Source organism: Dipodomys ordii, unplaced genomic scaffold (assembly GCF_000151885.1).
Source record: "Dipodomys ordii isolate 6190 unplaced genomic scaffold, Dord_2.0 Scaffold25, whole genome shotgun sequence".
NCBI lineage: Eukaryota > Metazoa > Chordata > Mammalia > Rodentia > Heteromyidae > Dipodomys > Dipodomys ordii.
This window is the reverse complement of record NW_012267241.1, coordinates 12,407,230-12,423,866: the sequence shown is the minus strand read 5'-3', so window position 1 is coordinate 12,423,866 and position 16,637 is coordinate 12,407,230. Positions and strand designations below refer to the sequence as shown.

At 38.4% G+C, this 16,637-nt stretch overlaps 1 protein-coding gene across 1 annotated transcript in view; it reads left to right on the top strand.

Annotated features, from left to right (window-relative positions):
• Dsg3 (desmoglein 3) overlaps positions 1-16,359 on the top strand; it is a 26,414-nt gene extending 10,055 nt beyond the window's left edge. The window contains exons 2-15 of the mRNA XM_013014806.1: positions 453-608; positions 1,049-1,193; positions 1,857-2,023; positions 3,459-3,587; positions 3,814-3,999; positions 5,589-5,860; positions 6,505-6,644; positions 8,052-8,279; positions 10,124-10,372; positions 11,613-11,752; positions 12,055-12,118; positions 13,828-14,075; positions 15,475-15,802; positions 16,046-16,359. Coding sequence (XP_012870260.1) covers positions 453-608; positions 1,049-1,193; positions 1,857-2,023; positions 3,459-3,587; positions 3,814-3,999; positions 5,589-5,860; positions 6,505-6,644; positions 8,052-8,279; positions 10,124-10,372; positions 11,613-11,752; positions 12,055-12,118; positions 13,828-14,075; positions 15,475-15,802; positions 16,046-16,359 — 2,766 coding nt within the window. The remainder of the gene's footprint in view (positions 1-452; positions 609-1,048; positions 1,194-1,856; positions 2,024-3,458; positions 3,588-3,813; positions 4,000-5,588; positions 5,861-6,504; positions 6,645-8,051; positions 8,280-10,123; positions 10,373-11,612; positions 11,753-12,054; positions 12,119-13,827; positions 14,076-15,474; positions 15,803-16,045) is intronic.
• The last annotated feature ends 278 nt before the right edge of the window (positions 16,360-16,637 follow it).

Here is a 16,637-nt window from a genome sequence, read left to right as displayed (position 1 = left end):
AAAAAAAAAAAGAAAGAAAGAAAGAAGGAAGGAAGGAAGGAAGGAAGGGAGGAAGGAAGGGAGGGAGGAAGGAAAGGAAAGGAAAGGAAAGGAAAGGAAAGGAAAGGAAAGGAAAGGAAAGGAAAGGAATTCTAATTAGCGAAATGTGTACAGCAAAGTCCATACAACAAATAAACAAAACAGCTCCAACAAGAAATACCATAATCGCACTATAAAAGTGAGAAATAAAAAAGACAGAGGAATAATAACCTCTAGAGTTGTGAAATGGAAGAAGCATATTAGTCAATTTTGCTATGTACCTCAAAGCTATAATCCTAGCAACTTGGGATACTGAGAACAGCAAGGAAAATCAATGACACAATGATAGAAAAACTCAATCAAGTGAAAAGGTAACTTTGGACTCCAGGCAGAGGCACCTGGGTGAGGATCACGGTGGATATTTTTGGTTGCAGATCACTTCAGATTTCCAAGCAACCCAGAGAATCACCTACCGCATTTCTGGAGTAGGAATTGATCAGCCCCCTTTTGGAATCTTTGTTGTCGATCCAAACACTGGTGACATTAACATCACAGCCATAGTTGATCGAGAAGTAACCCCAAGCTTCCTGGTAAGTCTATGTCTTCAATATCCTTTTTTCTTTAGACTCCATGATGAGGAAGGGGCCTGCACTACTGGTGAATTCAAAAAGAAAAGCGTACATAAGCCAATCCATCAATAGCAATTCTTCTACAAAAAGCTTTCAATGATGCTCAGTACTTCTGAAGTAATATATCAGGAAGGTATACAAAAGAGGGCCTAGAACCAGCATACAACTTACCAAGAGCTTCATCTGGCATGAGATACACCAGCCTGGAAGAAGGGGCAACTTCCAAAGTGACAAGAATGAGAGCCACTTTCCACTTTACCTGGCCTTTGTGAGGAGTAGCTTTCTCCTTTGCACGGGAGCTCTATGCTGTATATGTCAGCAGAGGTCTTAATTCCATGAATTTTAATATTATGCAAACTTAGTTTATGCAGTAGTAATTAACTTTTTACCTCTGATTCTAGATCACATGTCGTGCACTGAATGCCTTGGGACAAGATGTAGAGAAACCACTTATACTAACAGTCAGAATTTTAGATGTCAATGATAATCCTCCAGTGTTTTCCCAAACCATATTCATGGGGGAAATAGAAGAAAACAGTGCTTCAAGTAAGTATTTTTAGGTACCTACTACTTCTGATTCATCTGTTTTTGAATTACAAATATTCATCAGAGCCTATCATTTTTATAAGCATATTACATTGGTTTCTTTTAAAAAAAAACTATGAAGATAATGTAACTTATTTCCCCTTCTAAAATTTGTGAAATGTCCACATGGTATGTCTAAATTATAGTTTTATTGCTAAATTGATAGTACCTTGTTCTGTCTATATACAAGCTACATGAAGTCATTGCAAAGCTCTTGAAGGCATGCCCTAGATGAGTGACTGAGGTATTTTTAAGAGTAAAAAGGACATATATATATATATATATACATATATATATGTGTGTGTGTGTGTGTGTGTGTGTGTGTGTATGTACACACACATATACTCATACCCTTATAAAAATGATCATCAGAAGAATATTAAAGAAAGGTATACCAAGGATTAGACCAAGGCTTAAGGAGAGCTGGAGGATTTTGATATGGAAGTCTTCAAATTCTGTCTGGTTGAGAGAGACCGGAAGAGAACACAGTGATATCGAAAACATACGTAGCTAGCTGGAAGACATTTTTAAAAAAGATTCAACCTGAAACTTTGTGGAATGTTTAATGCAAACACCACATCAATCTTCACCCATTCTTTAACAAACATTTTTCTGTACTCCTAGACTCACTGGTGATGATACTAAATGCCACCGATGCAGATGAACCAAACCATTTGAACTCTAAAATTGCCTTCAAAATCATCTCCCAGGAGCCTGGAGGCATGCCCATGTTCCTCATAAGCAGAAACACTGGAGAAGTCCGCACCCTCACCAGCTCGCTTGATCGAGAGGTAAAGCAAATCATGTGGAAACATTGGAAACTGAAGGGTTTTATAGTAAGAAACTGCAAAGAGGAATCTCCATTTTACCTGAGAACAAAAGCAGAAAGGAACAGAGGCTGCCAGGTCTCACCTGGACCCCTCTAGGGAGACTCTGCCTTTCTGTGTGTGATGGTGGTGGATGAACCTTTGGGTTTGCATGCTGCACAATCACTGTACCCTGCACATACTAGTGGAAGTTAAAGTGGCAGAGTCAAAGACATTGATAAACTGTGCTGTGATGATTTCCTCAGGCCACAGAGGAAAGGATGTTTCTTACAAGGAAGGAGAAATTTCTTTTAGTTGTTGTTATTGGTGGTGGTGGTCATGGGACTTGAACTCAGGGCCTGAGCACTGTCCTTGAGCTATTTTTGCCCAAGGCTAGCATTCCACTCCTTGAGACACAGCTCTACTTCCAGGTTTTTGCTGATTAATTGGAGACAAGAGTCTTCTTATCCAGGCTGGCTCTGAATCATGATCTTCAGATCTCAGTCTCTTGAGTAATTAGGATTACAGGTGTGAACCACCAGCACCTGGCTCTAGAAATGTCTTTTCATTTTTTGTTTTTATTATCATTTACATTTTTGGTATCTTTAAACTCCTTTGTTCTAAGGGGTTTTTTATTTTTTTTAATTATCTTTAAGAGGTATACAAAAAGGCTGCAATTCAACATGTCAGTTTATGAATACAATGCATCTTGATCAGTGCTACAGAAGAAATTTCTCTCTAATATGAAGCCTTTTTTAATGTCATATCGTTTTTCTAGATTCCTACTTTAATTTTACCTCTTGTTTCCAAACCACCAATCAATCCCTTCTCTTCTCCCTACCACTTTCCATTACTGCCATCAGTCTCCACCAGCACAAGCAGCCACACCACATGCCATGTTATTTTTTCCCAATAGACTAGCAGGAAAGCTCTTTACATCAGTCTTCAATTATTTCCTGATAATCATTGCTTTGTGTGTGTGTGTGTGTGTGTGTGTGTGTGTGTGTGTGTGTGTGCACTTGCATGCACCAGTCCTTGGGCTTGAACTCAGAGACCCTGGGTGCTGTCCTTGAACTTTTATTTTTTTCTCAAGCCTGACACTCTAGCACTTGGGCCAAATCTGGCTTCCAACCTTCACACTCAGATATCCAACTCCTAAGTAGCTAGGATTACAGATATGGGCCACCAATGCTTGGCTCATTGCTCATTTTTTTGTTATCTAACAATGCATCCTTGCCTTCCAAAGTTTACAAAAGAGAAAGCTTGTCCTAGCCTTTGAAGACTCCCACCCCATTATGCAGAACCCCATACTTCCCCTTTGTCATGAACAACTAACATCACATGTTACCTTATTCATAGAAACAGTAGTGGATCTGCTAGGGAAAATAGTAATTTTCCCTTTTTTTCTCTCCAAATTTAGCAAGTTAGCAGCTACCATCTGGTTGTGAGTGGTGCAGATAAAGATGGAGAGGGACTATCAACCCAATGTGAATGCAGTATTAAAGTGAAAGATGTCAACGATAACTTTCCCATGCTTACAGACTCTCAGGTACATCCGTTGTCCCTCCTCGTTTGGTATTTGCCTACTTGTTGGCTTCTAAGATATTTTCAGATATTTGCTTTTAACAAAAATAATTAGCTTTTTGTAAAGAGAAGCCAGCAGGAAGTCAATACATGACTTGAAAAGTAATAGCTGATACCAGTGAAAATCAGCCCAATACCTTTAGGATAAAAACCTAGCATTGAGTCTTAAGTTCTGTCTATGTCTTTTTCAGTATTCAGCAAATATCCAGGAAAATACTTTAAATGCTGAGTTACTTCGATTTAAAGTAACAGACTGGGATGAAGAATACACAGACAATTGGCTGGCTGTATATTTCTTTACCTCTGGAAATGAAGGGAACTGGTTTGAAATAGAAACTGATCCCAGAACTAATGAAGGCATCTTGAAAGTAGTGAAGGTAAGTGAGTTTCCTTCACTGCTAATATAGAAACATATGTATTTATATATTTGTGTTTATATTATATCATATTTATATTAATAATATATAGTCTATGTTAACTCAAACTATCATTGCTACAGAGAGATGTTGTTAATAATAATAATGATACATTAAATAAAACACATCAAAGTAGAAAGAATTTTTAATTAAAATAGTTCATTAGCTAAACAACAATTACCTTAACCTATTATTTTCTTTCATACTATCACACTTTCCATAGTCAACACACACATACACAATCACACACACACACACACACACACACACACACACACACACACCAATATACATGATATTTCAACACAAGAAAACAAACTAACACATTACTTGGCTTAATCAAATTCACTTTTCCTACACTGGCATGTAGAAAGGCCCTTGACAGCAGTGGCTCTATAATTCTCCTAGATGACTCTAATATGCAGTCAGGGTGGCTACCCCCTGCTGCCCACCATGATGAATGCCCCCCCCCATAATAGTACACTCACTCCATTCCTTATCAACTGCTTTTATTTCTGCTTGGATAATTTTTCCGCAGCCTCCTTCAACACTCAGTTCTAAACCTCTCAAAACTCTTCCCTAATTCCCCAAGTAGAAATAATCTCTCACTTTTACAAGTAGAATATCATCTCTTTGTCCCTTAACCTTTCATCTTCTAGTTACCTGTTCACACGTCATTTTCTTCTATGGAAAATGCAGAGCACTTGAAGCCAGTAACTGACAAGTTCAAACTCAAATCTAGATCTCTTACTTCAGTTTTATTTTTAGTGATGAGTATACATAACAAAAGTAACATTTCTTTTTTATATCATCCTGAAAACAAAAGTTAATCTGAGATTCCTCAGGCTTCTCCATTTGGGCCACTGTAATGAGACAATCAAACATTATCATACAAAACTACTTAAATGTGGTCTAGGAAGAGTGGGGACACCCAATCATTGCTATATAGAGATATTTTTTCAAAGCAATGTTAAGATAGTTTGCCTCTACACCTAGAAATTTTATTTATGTCACAAATGGCATTATTACACATGAAGCCAATGGGTATTTTGTGAGTAACCATGGCTGCTACTTAGAGCAATTCATCATGGGACTTAATTTATTCTGTCCTTACAAGAAGTCATTGATGTAAAATGTGATTTTAAAAGTGGAAAGTTGAGGTTAAGAGAAATTAAACTAAGAGAAATTGTACCCTGAGTCACATACATTTTGAATATCAGAACCAAAATTTAAATCGTGTTATCAAAGCAAATTTGGATTTTTTCCACTGTACCTCACAGACTAAAGATGTTATGATGGTGTTTTGTTAGTCTAAAAAGGAGGCTCTCACTTTGTAGACATCAGTTACCCAAGTGACATCTCCTGAGTTAAGAATTTAAGTTTTCTCTGTCTCAACCTTACAACACTTTCAAGTCATAGTAATACTGAGACTGTCATTTTGCTCTGTAGGAATAAAGAGATACATTCATTATATCTTCCCTGTCCTATACTTATTTTGCCAGATTGCCTATTTGTGACAGTTTCTTCTTGCTACTTTAATTTTATTCTAGGCTCTCGATTATGAACAAGCCCAACGCATGCAATTTAGTATTGCGGTCCGAAACAAAGCTGAATTTCACCAGTCAATCATCTCCAAGTATCAAGTACAGTCCACTCCAGTCACTATTCAAGTCATAAATGTAAAAGAAGGAATCTCATTCCGTCCTACTTCTAAGACATTCACTGTGCAAAAAGGCATAAGTGGTAAAAAATTGATTGGTTATACCCTGGGAGCATATCAAGCCATCGATGAGGAAACTGGTAAAGCTGCCACATCTGTCAGGTAAGACTATTTTGATGGCAACTAATTATTCTGTGAGGTAATTTTGATCTATAAGTTATTACAAGATAGACAGTTAAGTGCTAGTAATAGACATGCAAAGGTAATGAAGACAAAGAAGTAGATAGCATAAGAAGACACATGTGGGTAAGCTTTAGAATAAACTGTGCTATGAGCAAAATAACATGCAAAATTTAAGGTATTTTAGCCTGCTAAGAAAGATCTTTTACACAATCTTCCAGCTGAGTCTTACAATGGGTTAGAAGTTCAACAAAAGGTTATATTTAATCAGATAAAACAAACAAGCCCAAGGAATATACATATATACAAAAATAAAAACATAGATATATGAAATACGTAAAATTAAAATATATTAAATATAAGAGCATCATTCAAGGTAATGGCTATATCATGGGGACCCAAGGTATTCTATTTTATTGCACAGAGCAGAAAATTGGGTAACCAATTTTACATGTGTATTATGAAATGTTTTCTGTCCATATCATATCAGTTTTCTGGTGTTTTGGTAAGCACATATTTCAAGGTCTAATACTGAGTATAATTATGTTAAATATAAAAGAAGTCATTTTCATCAAACATATGGTATGCTATATTTGAAAGAAAACTTCTTTTCTATTATATAACAGATATGTCATGGGTCGAAACAATGGTGGTTTACTAATTATTGATCCAAAAACTGCTGAAATCAAATTTGTCAAAAACATTGATCGAGATTCTACTTTCATAGTTAACAGGACTATCACCGCTGAGGTTCTAGCCATAGATGGTAAGAAACTTTTCAATGACTTTTTGAGAAACGTTACTCCAGTTAGTATTTATTTATGACTAGACAACTATTTCATAATATTCCTCAATGAAGATCATTATCTCATGGGCTTGGGGACCTCAAGATTGAGGTAAGTTAACCTAGAACAAAAGACTTGGAATTCCAACTTTTCATTAGAGTTTAAGCAGCAGAGGACTCTGTATAATCCCTACAGATTACTGTAGTTTTGTGGCAGTGGGATATTTTAATCCAAAATAATTCCTATTTGAATTCTGTGGTATCAGTAAAAATTCCTACAAAGTGCCAATCAGGAAAAGTAATATTAAATGTAAGGTCTCTTTATGAGCTGCTAATAGACATCTTGTATTCATATTATTGAAGAATACAATTTCCTCTTCTAGAATGTTTTAAAATAATATTCATTGAGTGCCTGTATTTTTCCCAATTTAAGATTAATTTGTGCTCCATCCTAAACACCAAAAAAGAAACAAAACACAAAAAGAACAGGAACCATTACCATTTGGGAAAAAAATGTTTAGCTCTCTAAAGCATAAACAGTAGAAATGAGTCAAAACTCCAGTTCTGGGCTGGGAAGGTGGCTCAGTGGTAGAGTGATTGCCTTGCATGCATGAGGCCCTGGGTTCTATTCCTCAACATCACATAAGCAGAAAAAGCCAGAAATGGTGCTGTGGCTCAATTGGTAGAGTGCTAGCCTTGAGCTGAAGAGCTGAGGAACAGTGCCCAGGCCCAGAGTTCAGACCCCAAGACCGACAAAAAAAAAAACACTCCAGTTCTGAGAAATTATTGTTATTTTATTGTCTGCCAACATTAAATTTTTTCCTCCAATAAATATTTATGTCTTGGGTAATAAATATAAATAACTGTTTATTCCATGTACCATGGCTTTTAAGGTTTAGGAATTTAAAAAAAAAATCACACAATGATTACAGATGAGATGAACATAGCTTTAAAAACTATTATTTTTGTATTAGTTTCATTTATAATCATTGAATCAGGCCACCCTTATAGGTCATGATCTCAAGGATATTAAGGTAATAGGTGATGCTACTAATTAAAGGCAACCAACCATCTGGTCATTTCAATTTGGTTTTTACAAATTACAGAAATAGTGTGACATCCTTTACTTCTAAGAAGAGCTCCTGTTTCTTATGAGAAGATGCACTTACTTGTCAATTAGAAAATAAAACTCAGAAGGCACAGTAGCACCCTTACAGTATTAGCTACTGGAAATTCTAAGGCAGGAGAATCATTTGAGTCCAGGAATTTGACACCAGCTGGAGCTACATAGACCCTGTCTTTAAAAAAAAAAAAAAGAAAAACTGTGTTTTTACTTTTTAAGCCTTACTTTTCAGTGAGAAGTGAGCTTATTACTTTGTTTTCTTACAGAAAATACAGGTAAAACTTCTACAGGCACAGTGTATGTGGAAGTACCCAGTTATAATGAAAACTGCCCATCAGTAGTCCTGGAAAAGCAAGAAATCTGCAGTTCATTACCTTCTGTGACTGTCTCAGCTAGAACCCTTGACAGGAGTAAATACAGCGGCCCCTACACATTCTCCCTGGAGGAGCAGCCTGTAAAGTTGCCAGCTATATGGAGTATCACAACACTCAATGGTGAGCAAGGGTCAATTGGCTTCCATAAATGAAATGTGCCTCTTCTTCCTATCTCCAGAAGCATGAGAGAACTCATTTGAGAAGAGGTCCTCCCTAAGAATAATTTGGGGAAAAAAATCTTTGTAATAAAGATGCGATCCAGGCTATAGGAATTCCTTTTCATTCAAAAGAGAGAGAAAAGGAAAGTTATGGTATAATGTCACAGCATGTAATGTTTTTATCTGATTCATTTAATGAGTTTTATGTTTTGAATAAGTTTATTTCTTCATCTGTGGTAGGATAATAAAAGAGAGTCAGGGATCTATTTAATCAGAGTTGTCTATATATACATATACATGCTTCTTTCTTTCTTTCCTATTCCTCTTCTTCCTTTTCCTCCTTTTCCTTTTTCTTCTTTCTATGAGCTCCTGGAGCTTGAACTCAGGGCCTGGGCACACTGTCCCTGAGCTTTTCTGCTCAAGATTAGAGCTCTCACTTGAACCACAGCTGTACTTCTGGCTTGTTTTAGCAGTTCATTGGAGAGAAGAGTCTCACAGACTTTCCTACCGAGGTTGGCTTTAAACTACAATCCTCACATCTCAGCCTCTTGAGTAGCTAGAATTATATGCATGAACACTATCTCCCAGCTATATGATCTTTTCTTAACAAGGTGAACTTGAATCCCTAGAGATGTAGGACTGCAGAGGATCCTAGGAAGTGACAACTACTCTGTCAAAGGCGAAGAGCTAATCCTTTTCTCCTGTTACCATGCTCATGTTCCATTTTCAATGCTTTCTCAGAAGTCTTACAGACTTAATAAAAAAATCTCCCTTTAAATGTACTCACTTTCAAATCTTTTCTCCATCAATTTTACTTCCTATCATGGTTGTATCCCTTGTATCCCTTGGTATCCTGCAGTTGTAGGTGTCAGCCACTGCCAGAGTCATCAAAGAAAATGTGTTCTCAGTAGCTTTCTGCACTTGGGCCATTTTAACCCCGGGTTAAGGGTCTGATTACAAGTCAGCTAGACTGTCAAGGAGGAGGCTGCTGAAGATCGGAGGATCAGGCCAGGGTATGGATCTAGCTTACACGAACCAAGATAGGCCTGGGTGGGCAAGGCACAATGTTAAATGTTGAATGTTGAAGGCTGAGGTCATGAATGATTTAAATGACCCCGCCCTGCTGTAGGAATCTCACGTGGAAAGAAACCATGTAGCAATGGTGAGTAGAGAATAATTGATGCTCAGATGTTAGATACACAACAGACCTCACCACAGTAAACCCACTGAACAGACCCACAGGTTCTAGGAGAGAACTGAAGGGGGCAGGTTAGGTAAAAGCAGCCAAAGCTGAAACTCAATGTTGGTCACTCGGATGCAATAACTTGGAACTCAAGGAAGGCATGCACCAGAGGGTCACGGGGGACTGAGAACTGGTTCAGACTTCCAGGAGACTGGAAAGGCCAGAGAGACAGGACAGGGGGGCTGGTGTTTATATAATGTCCACATCCTGCTCTCTTTTGTGAGAAAAGTAGTGCAGGACTAATCTTCCTGGAGAAGACTAGTAAGTATGAATGGATTAGAGAGAAGGAGAAGCAGAACATACACAGGTAAGACCCAACCAAACCTCTTGTAGCCCAAAGTACTACTCAGACCACATCACCTCTGCTATTTGTGACAGTGATTTCTAAAATCAAACTATGACCATAGATGTAGCTCAGTGGTTTGAGTGCTTGTCTAACATGTATGAGTGCTGAGTTTGATCCTGTAGGATCACAATTTCATGCATACTCCGCATATACACACAAACCACCAAAACAAAAACTATCATATCCTATTGATGATTTGTATGCCTGTTTCTTACAGACACCTCAGCACTGCTCAGAGCCCAGCAACAGATCTCCCCTGGAGTGTACACAGTTCCTCTTGTGATTACGGACAATCAGAACAGGCAGTGTGAGATGCCAGAAAGCTTGACTCTGACAGTATGTCAGTGTGATGAAAGAGGTGCCTGTGGAAAAGCAGACCCAAGCAGAGAACTTAGGAACCCATCAACCTGGAGACTGGGGCCTGCTGCTATTGGCTTGATCCTTCTGGGGCTCTTGATGTTGCTGTGTGAGTATACCAGTGTGATGCTCCATGACAATGGAGGTGGAAAATCTGCAGGACGGTGTGCTGCTCATGATCCACAATCATCCTTCAGGCAAAGCTAGGGAGAAATGGCATCTCAACGATAAGACCAAAGTAAAGCAAATGGGTAGACATTTCAAATTAGCACCACAGGAAAACCTAGAGGTAGAGAACGAGATGAGGAAGACTCTACCTATTGTCCATCATGTTCATAGTCAAAATGATGGTTTTGAAGTTGACGACCAAAACTTCAGCTTCTGATCTCATTTAAAAAAAAATAGTTCTTATAAGTAAGTCCCTATGTTAGTTTCTACCTGAAAGGGGAAGTTGATTCTGGTTTTCATCCAGTTTACAGATTTAAATGCTCAACATTGGAAAAAATATGTCATAATAAAACTATAGTAAAAGGAGTATTATAGAAGGCTCCAGGAACAGGGATATCATCTGTCTGAACCTTGATTGAGTAGAATGTAGTATTTAAAAAGAGAATGTAGTATTTTTCAAAAAACAGGAAAGTTGTTTCTAAAATGTAACAGCATTAACCAACACCAGATAACTCTTACCGCATGTTACAAATCGCATGGCCTTCAGAAGCTAAAGAGGTTGAAAGTAAAGAAATTGTGGGGATTAATTTGGTAGGCTCTTTGTAATTAAGCAATGAGTTGCCAAAGTATTTCAGTAAAGGACTTAGAGAAGCTAACATAGAAAATCTTATAATTTTTTTAAGAAATGTATTGATAGACACTGATTAGGTCATCTCCCTAGTTTGCTGTCTAATTCTATTTACAGAACTAAGAATGATTAAAGACCAGGTCAGTGAAATATTTATCCACATAAAATTTTTGTCATCTGTTCTTCTTCCTGACACAATATATAAAGCCACCCATATGTATAAACAAATAAAATATTAAGACAAAGAAGTGAGGAACTTAGCAATCTCTGTTATCACTCACCAAGTGGTGCCTATTGTAAGTTACAACACACCTACATCAGAACTATCTTACTTGTATCCTTCCATTTCACAATCCTATGAAAATTTAGTGTACTTCATTTACTAAATTTTGTTTTTTTCTACTAAATTTTGTAGTGATTAGTTATGTTTTTCATGAGGAAACATCCTTAAGGATTTAAAATATTGTGTCTTTGTAATGCTGCTGCTGATTGTTAGGCTAAGCAATTTCTAACTGACTCAAACGTTCTGATATTCTGCCTTGCTTTTCTCTAGTGGCCCCTCTTCTGCTGCTGACCTGTGATTGTGGGACAGGTCCCATTGGGGGTGCGACAGGTGGTTTTGTACCAGTTCCTGATGGTTCTGAAGGCACAATTCATCAGTGGGGAATTGAAGGAGCCCAACCCGAAGACAAGGTGAGGATCTAGTTTGTAAACTATTTAGTGCAATTATATAGAGAGAAACAAGATTTGTACTGAGATAGGAAAAGGAGTCATGGAGTGCAAAAATAATATACTCCATGATCTTCAGTGGACATTCAATGCCATCAATTATGAGGCCTCTTAGCTGTAAAAAAAAAATCCTAAAAACTGTTGTTTCTGTAAGAATCTGGCCTTCTTTTAATGGTGTGATTTGCAAAGGACTGTGTCACCTGTAGTGCACTAAAACCCAACTCTCCTTAAAATTTACTTCTTTTTTTTTTAAACACAATTTACAGGAAATGACAAATATCTGTGTGCCACCTATCACAACCAATGGAGCAGATTTTATAGAAAGTTCTGGTGAGTAAACATTAAATTTACTGTTAAATGCAATGGTGGATTAAAGGACATATAGTCCAAAAGAAGAAGCGTTCAAAATGATGTTTGTAATAATGTCTATATTATGTGCACCCAATGGGAGCTACCACTACTAAAATGGAGGTGAGATGACCTAAGATTTGTACATTAGTCAATTCCATGACATTAGTCAATACATTATCACTGATGCCACAATTTTTAATATCTAAGGATTTATTATGTATTTTCCCAAACTTTACTAAACTGAAGGATACATGTGTGTATGTGTGTGTGTACATATATACATATACATATGTATGTATGTATGTATATATATATATGTATATATATATATATATATACTGTATATATATACACTGTAGGTTGTCTGTTGTTAACATTAGACATGTTTGGGGTTAGTCTCATGTGTGCAAATTCTCAGCCCTGTGATCTTCTCCTTTACCAGGAATAACAGGATTCTGCTCTGACTTCAATGACTAATTTTTACACTAGGTCACAATGAGGCATGGTCACTGATGCAAATTTCATAAATTAGTAAATTTCATTATTCTTCAGTTTTACCAAGCTACCATTTTATTCATACCATCTCAATGGTACAGCCACACTATAACCTAGAGGATCAAGAAGGAATAAAAAAATCTTTATTTAATTCTATACTTATCAATAGATTGTCTTTAATGTCTAGGTTACAAAATCTGCAAAAGATTTCTCCAGATATGTAACCACCTTTATCAACTATCATAATCATTATTTGCTTCTCCCAGTATAATGTCATAGTACAAACTATACTCAAAATAGTCTAGAAAATGTAATCTATGAAAGTGTGATATGAAATTAATAGGAAAAGTAGTCATAATTCATTAAATGTTCTCTATGCTCTCACAAAATTAGTATCTACTAACTTGCATGAAAATAAATATTACATGGTTTTCCTCTTTGGTGCCCTTCCTGAGTCAATATGACTGTCCAATTATTATTTTATTTTATTATTTTTTTGGGGGGGGGTCCGGTGATGGGGCCTGAACTCTGGGCCTGGGCGCTGTCCCTCAGCTCTTCAGCTCAAGGCTAGCGCTCTACCACTTGAGCCATAGCGCCACTTACGGCTTTTTTCTTTTTGCTTATGTGGTGTTGAGGAATCGAACCCAGGGCCTCTGGCATGCAAGGCATGCGCTCTACCACTGAGCCACCTTCCCAGCCCAATGCTTTGCACAGCTGTGTAATGGAGATTCTGTTTTGATATGTTTATTGTTTCCTTTCTAAAAATGTATTTTAGTATATTTTCAGAGCTCTTCTGAGTAGATATAAGAGGTGACTACATATATAATTTTATTTTCTCCAATATAATAGCTTTAAATACTAGCTTTCATGGGCAACAAAGATTGGGTTTTGTTGTTCGTTGTTGAATTCAGAGCCTGGGCACTGTCCTTTAGCTTTTTTGCTCAAGGTTGGCTCTCCACTTTGAGCCACAGCTCCACTTCTGACTTTTTGCTCATTAATTGAAGATAAAAAGTCTCTTGGACTTTTCTGTCTGGCTTCAAACGGTGATCCTCAGATCTCAACCTCCCAAGTAGCTAGAATTATAGGCATGAGCTACTGGTGCCCAGTCCAAAGATTTTGTTTTGTGTTGTTTGTTTGTTTTAAATTACAGCTTACAGCATGTGATGTCAGAGAATTTTCTTCCCTGTTTTTAGACATTTGCACCAACACATATGCTGGCGGGACAGTGATGGAAGGAGCTTCCGGAATGGAACTAACCACCAAGCTGGGAGCAGCCACTGGATCTGGAACTACTGGAGGATTTGGAGAAGCTTCTGGACTTGGCCCCTGCCCATTAGGAATGTCAGGAACCATGAGAACAAGGCGTTCCACTGGAGGAACCATGAAGGATTATGCCGATGGGTCCATAAACATGAATTTCCTAGATTCCTACTTTTCTCGGGTAATTGTGTGGCAAACTTGATGACTTTGTTTACTTATTTACATTAGAGATGCTTTGAGTGGGTTATGTACTTCAGTTTTATGGCTTGTTTTTCTGCAGCTTATTAAAACATAAGGAAGCCAGGTGCTGGTGGCTCATACCTGTAATCCTAGCTATTCAGGAGTCTTGAGATCTGAGGGCCGTGGTTTAAAACCAGCCCAAGCAGGAAAACCCATGAGACTCTTACCTCCAATTAACCACTGGAAAACCAAAAGTGCAGCTGTGGCTCAAAGTGGCAGAGCATTAACCTTTAGCAAAAGTGCTCAGGAACAGTGCCCGGTGCCTGAGTTCAAGTCCGATGACAGATAAAAATAAATTAGGAAAAAAATAAGTTTCTTTTTGCCAAAACAATACAAAACACTTAAGGTAGCTATCAAAACTGAGTCACTGGTCTAAGAGAAAACTGGAAAGATAACCAATCAGTGAGAGAATGTAGCAAGAAACCCCTCATTCTGTCAACTGGAGAAAAAAACTGAGGCCCAACCCTTCTGTTATTAGAATACGATGCAGTTTATTTTGTATTTCTTGCACCCTGAAGCACATGTGCATATATTTTCCTGAGAGTACTATTGTACTCTTTGCATTCTCCATGAACTCCATGGCAGAAAAATGTAAAAGAACTACCTGAATCAGTGACCCAAAAATAAGAGGAAGGAGAGTTGAGATGGAAGATCAGTGATGAGAAGTAGCATGGGACAGAAAAGGGACAAGGGGCAGGAAGAGAAGTTTGTCGGAGGCAGGTTGTCTAATACTTGTTGGATGGCCAAAGATTAGTGGGATATAAGATATGCTGAGAGGGAATCTGTGTAGAGTTTTGGCATCAGCACTGGGAAGTGCTGAGTCTGACTCGGTGTCTGAGTAGATGAAAGCTCACACTGTATTTGAGAAGAGACTGACAAGGAGTACTTATTTCAAGACAGGGGTTAGGCTCTAATTATTGATCAAGTTTCTTCAATGGTGATAGTCTATGGAAAGCCTCTAGTTGGAGTGAGGATTGCCTCAGTGCCCAGGGAGGGAATTCCCCTGTCATGATACGTAATCAAGTATACATAGAGACGACCTTCATACTTAGCTCAGGGACAGTGTCCAGCCAGTCATCATGCACATTTGGTATGGAACCCAAACTACATAAAAATCAAGAACTAAAACGTAAGTTTTGAGCAGATTCAATCTTGATGGAATATCAGCCATTCTGTTCCTGAGCTCCCAGACAATTTTAAGAACAAAATCGTTGATATGAAAAAGTATGTCTTCACTTCTGATGATCTAAATTGGGCATTCATACAGTTCTATGAGCAGCGTTAGATCCTTTGATAATTTTTCTTACCATTCCCCTTTATCCACTTTCTTTCCTCTTTAGAAAGCATTTGCCTGTGCAGAGGAAGAAGATATCCAGGAAGCCAGTGACTGCTTGCTGATCTATGACAACGAAGGCCTGGATGATGCCCCAGGTTCTCCTGTAGGCTCGCTGGGTTGTTGCAGTTTTATTGCTGATGACCTGGATGATAGCTTCTTGGACTCTCTTGGCCCTAAATTTAAAAAACTTGCAGAGATCAGTCTTGGTATTGATGACGAAGCCAAACAAGCTCCGCTGCCTTCTAAAGACAGTGGCTCTGGAGTTGATCGCTGTGGGAGGCCCCTAGATGTCCAGCAGTCAGGAGCAGATAGGTGCCAGACCCTGCCTGGTGGTCAGAGAGCTTCTACTTTATCTAGAGTTGATCACTGTGGGCGGCCCATAGATGTCCAGCAGTCAGGAGCAGATAGGTACCAGACTCTTCCTGGTGGTCAAAGACCTTCTGCTTTGTCTGGAGTTGATTACCATGGGAGGCCCATAGAAGTCCAGCAGTCAGAAGCAGATAGATGCCAGACTCTCCCTGGTGGCCCAAGAGCTTCTGCTTTGTCTGGAGTTGATCACTATGGGCGACCTATAGATGTCCAGCAGTCAGGAGCAGATAGGTGCCAGACTCTGCCTGGCAGTCAAAGAGCTTCTGCTCTGTCCGTTTCTGGGTCTGTTCAACCAGTCATAGCCATCCCTGACCCTTTGCTACATGGTAATTACATGGTATCAGAGACTTACTCAGTTTCTGGGTCCTATGTGCAACCCACCACTGCAGTCTTTGATCCCCTTAGCACACAAAATGTAAGAGTGACAGAAAGGGTAGTTTGCCCCATTTCCAGTGTTCCAACTGAGCTACGAGGGTCACACACTATGCTCTATTCAGAAGAGCCTTGCTCTCACCTATGACCAGGTGAGCCAAAATAACATACTGGCCAAATCTGGATAATATTTGGACCGTATTCTTTAAAATTCACAGTAAAGCTCATTGTATTGGATTAATTTGGCATTTGATACTGCTATAAAAAGTGATCATAATTTTAAATTAAGATGGTCTAGCTCTTATTCCCAAACTGATTATGTTCTTACTCCTAATTTTCTCTGTGTGTGTGTGTGTGTGTGTGTGTGTGTGTGTGTGTGTGTGTGTGTGTGTGTGTGTGTGTGTGTGTGTGTGTGTGTGTGTGTGC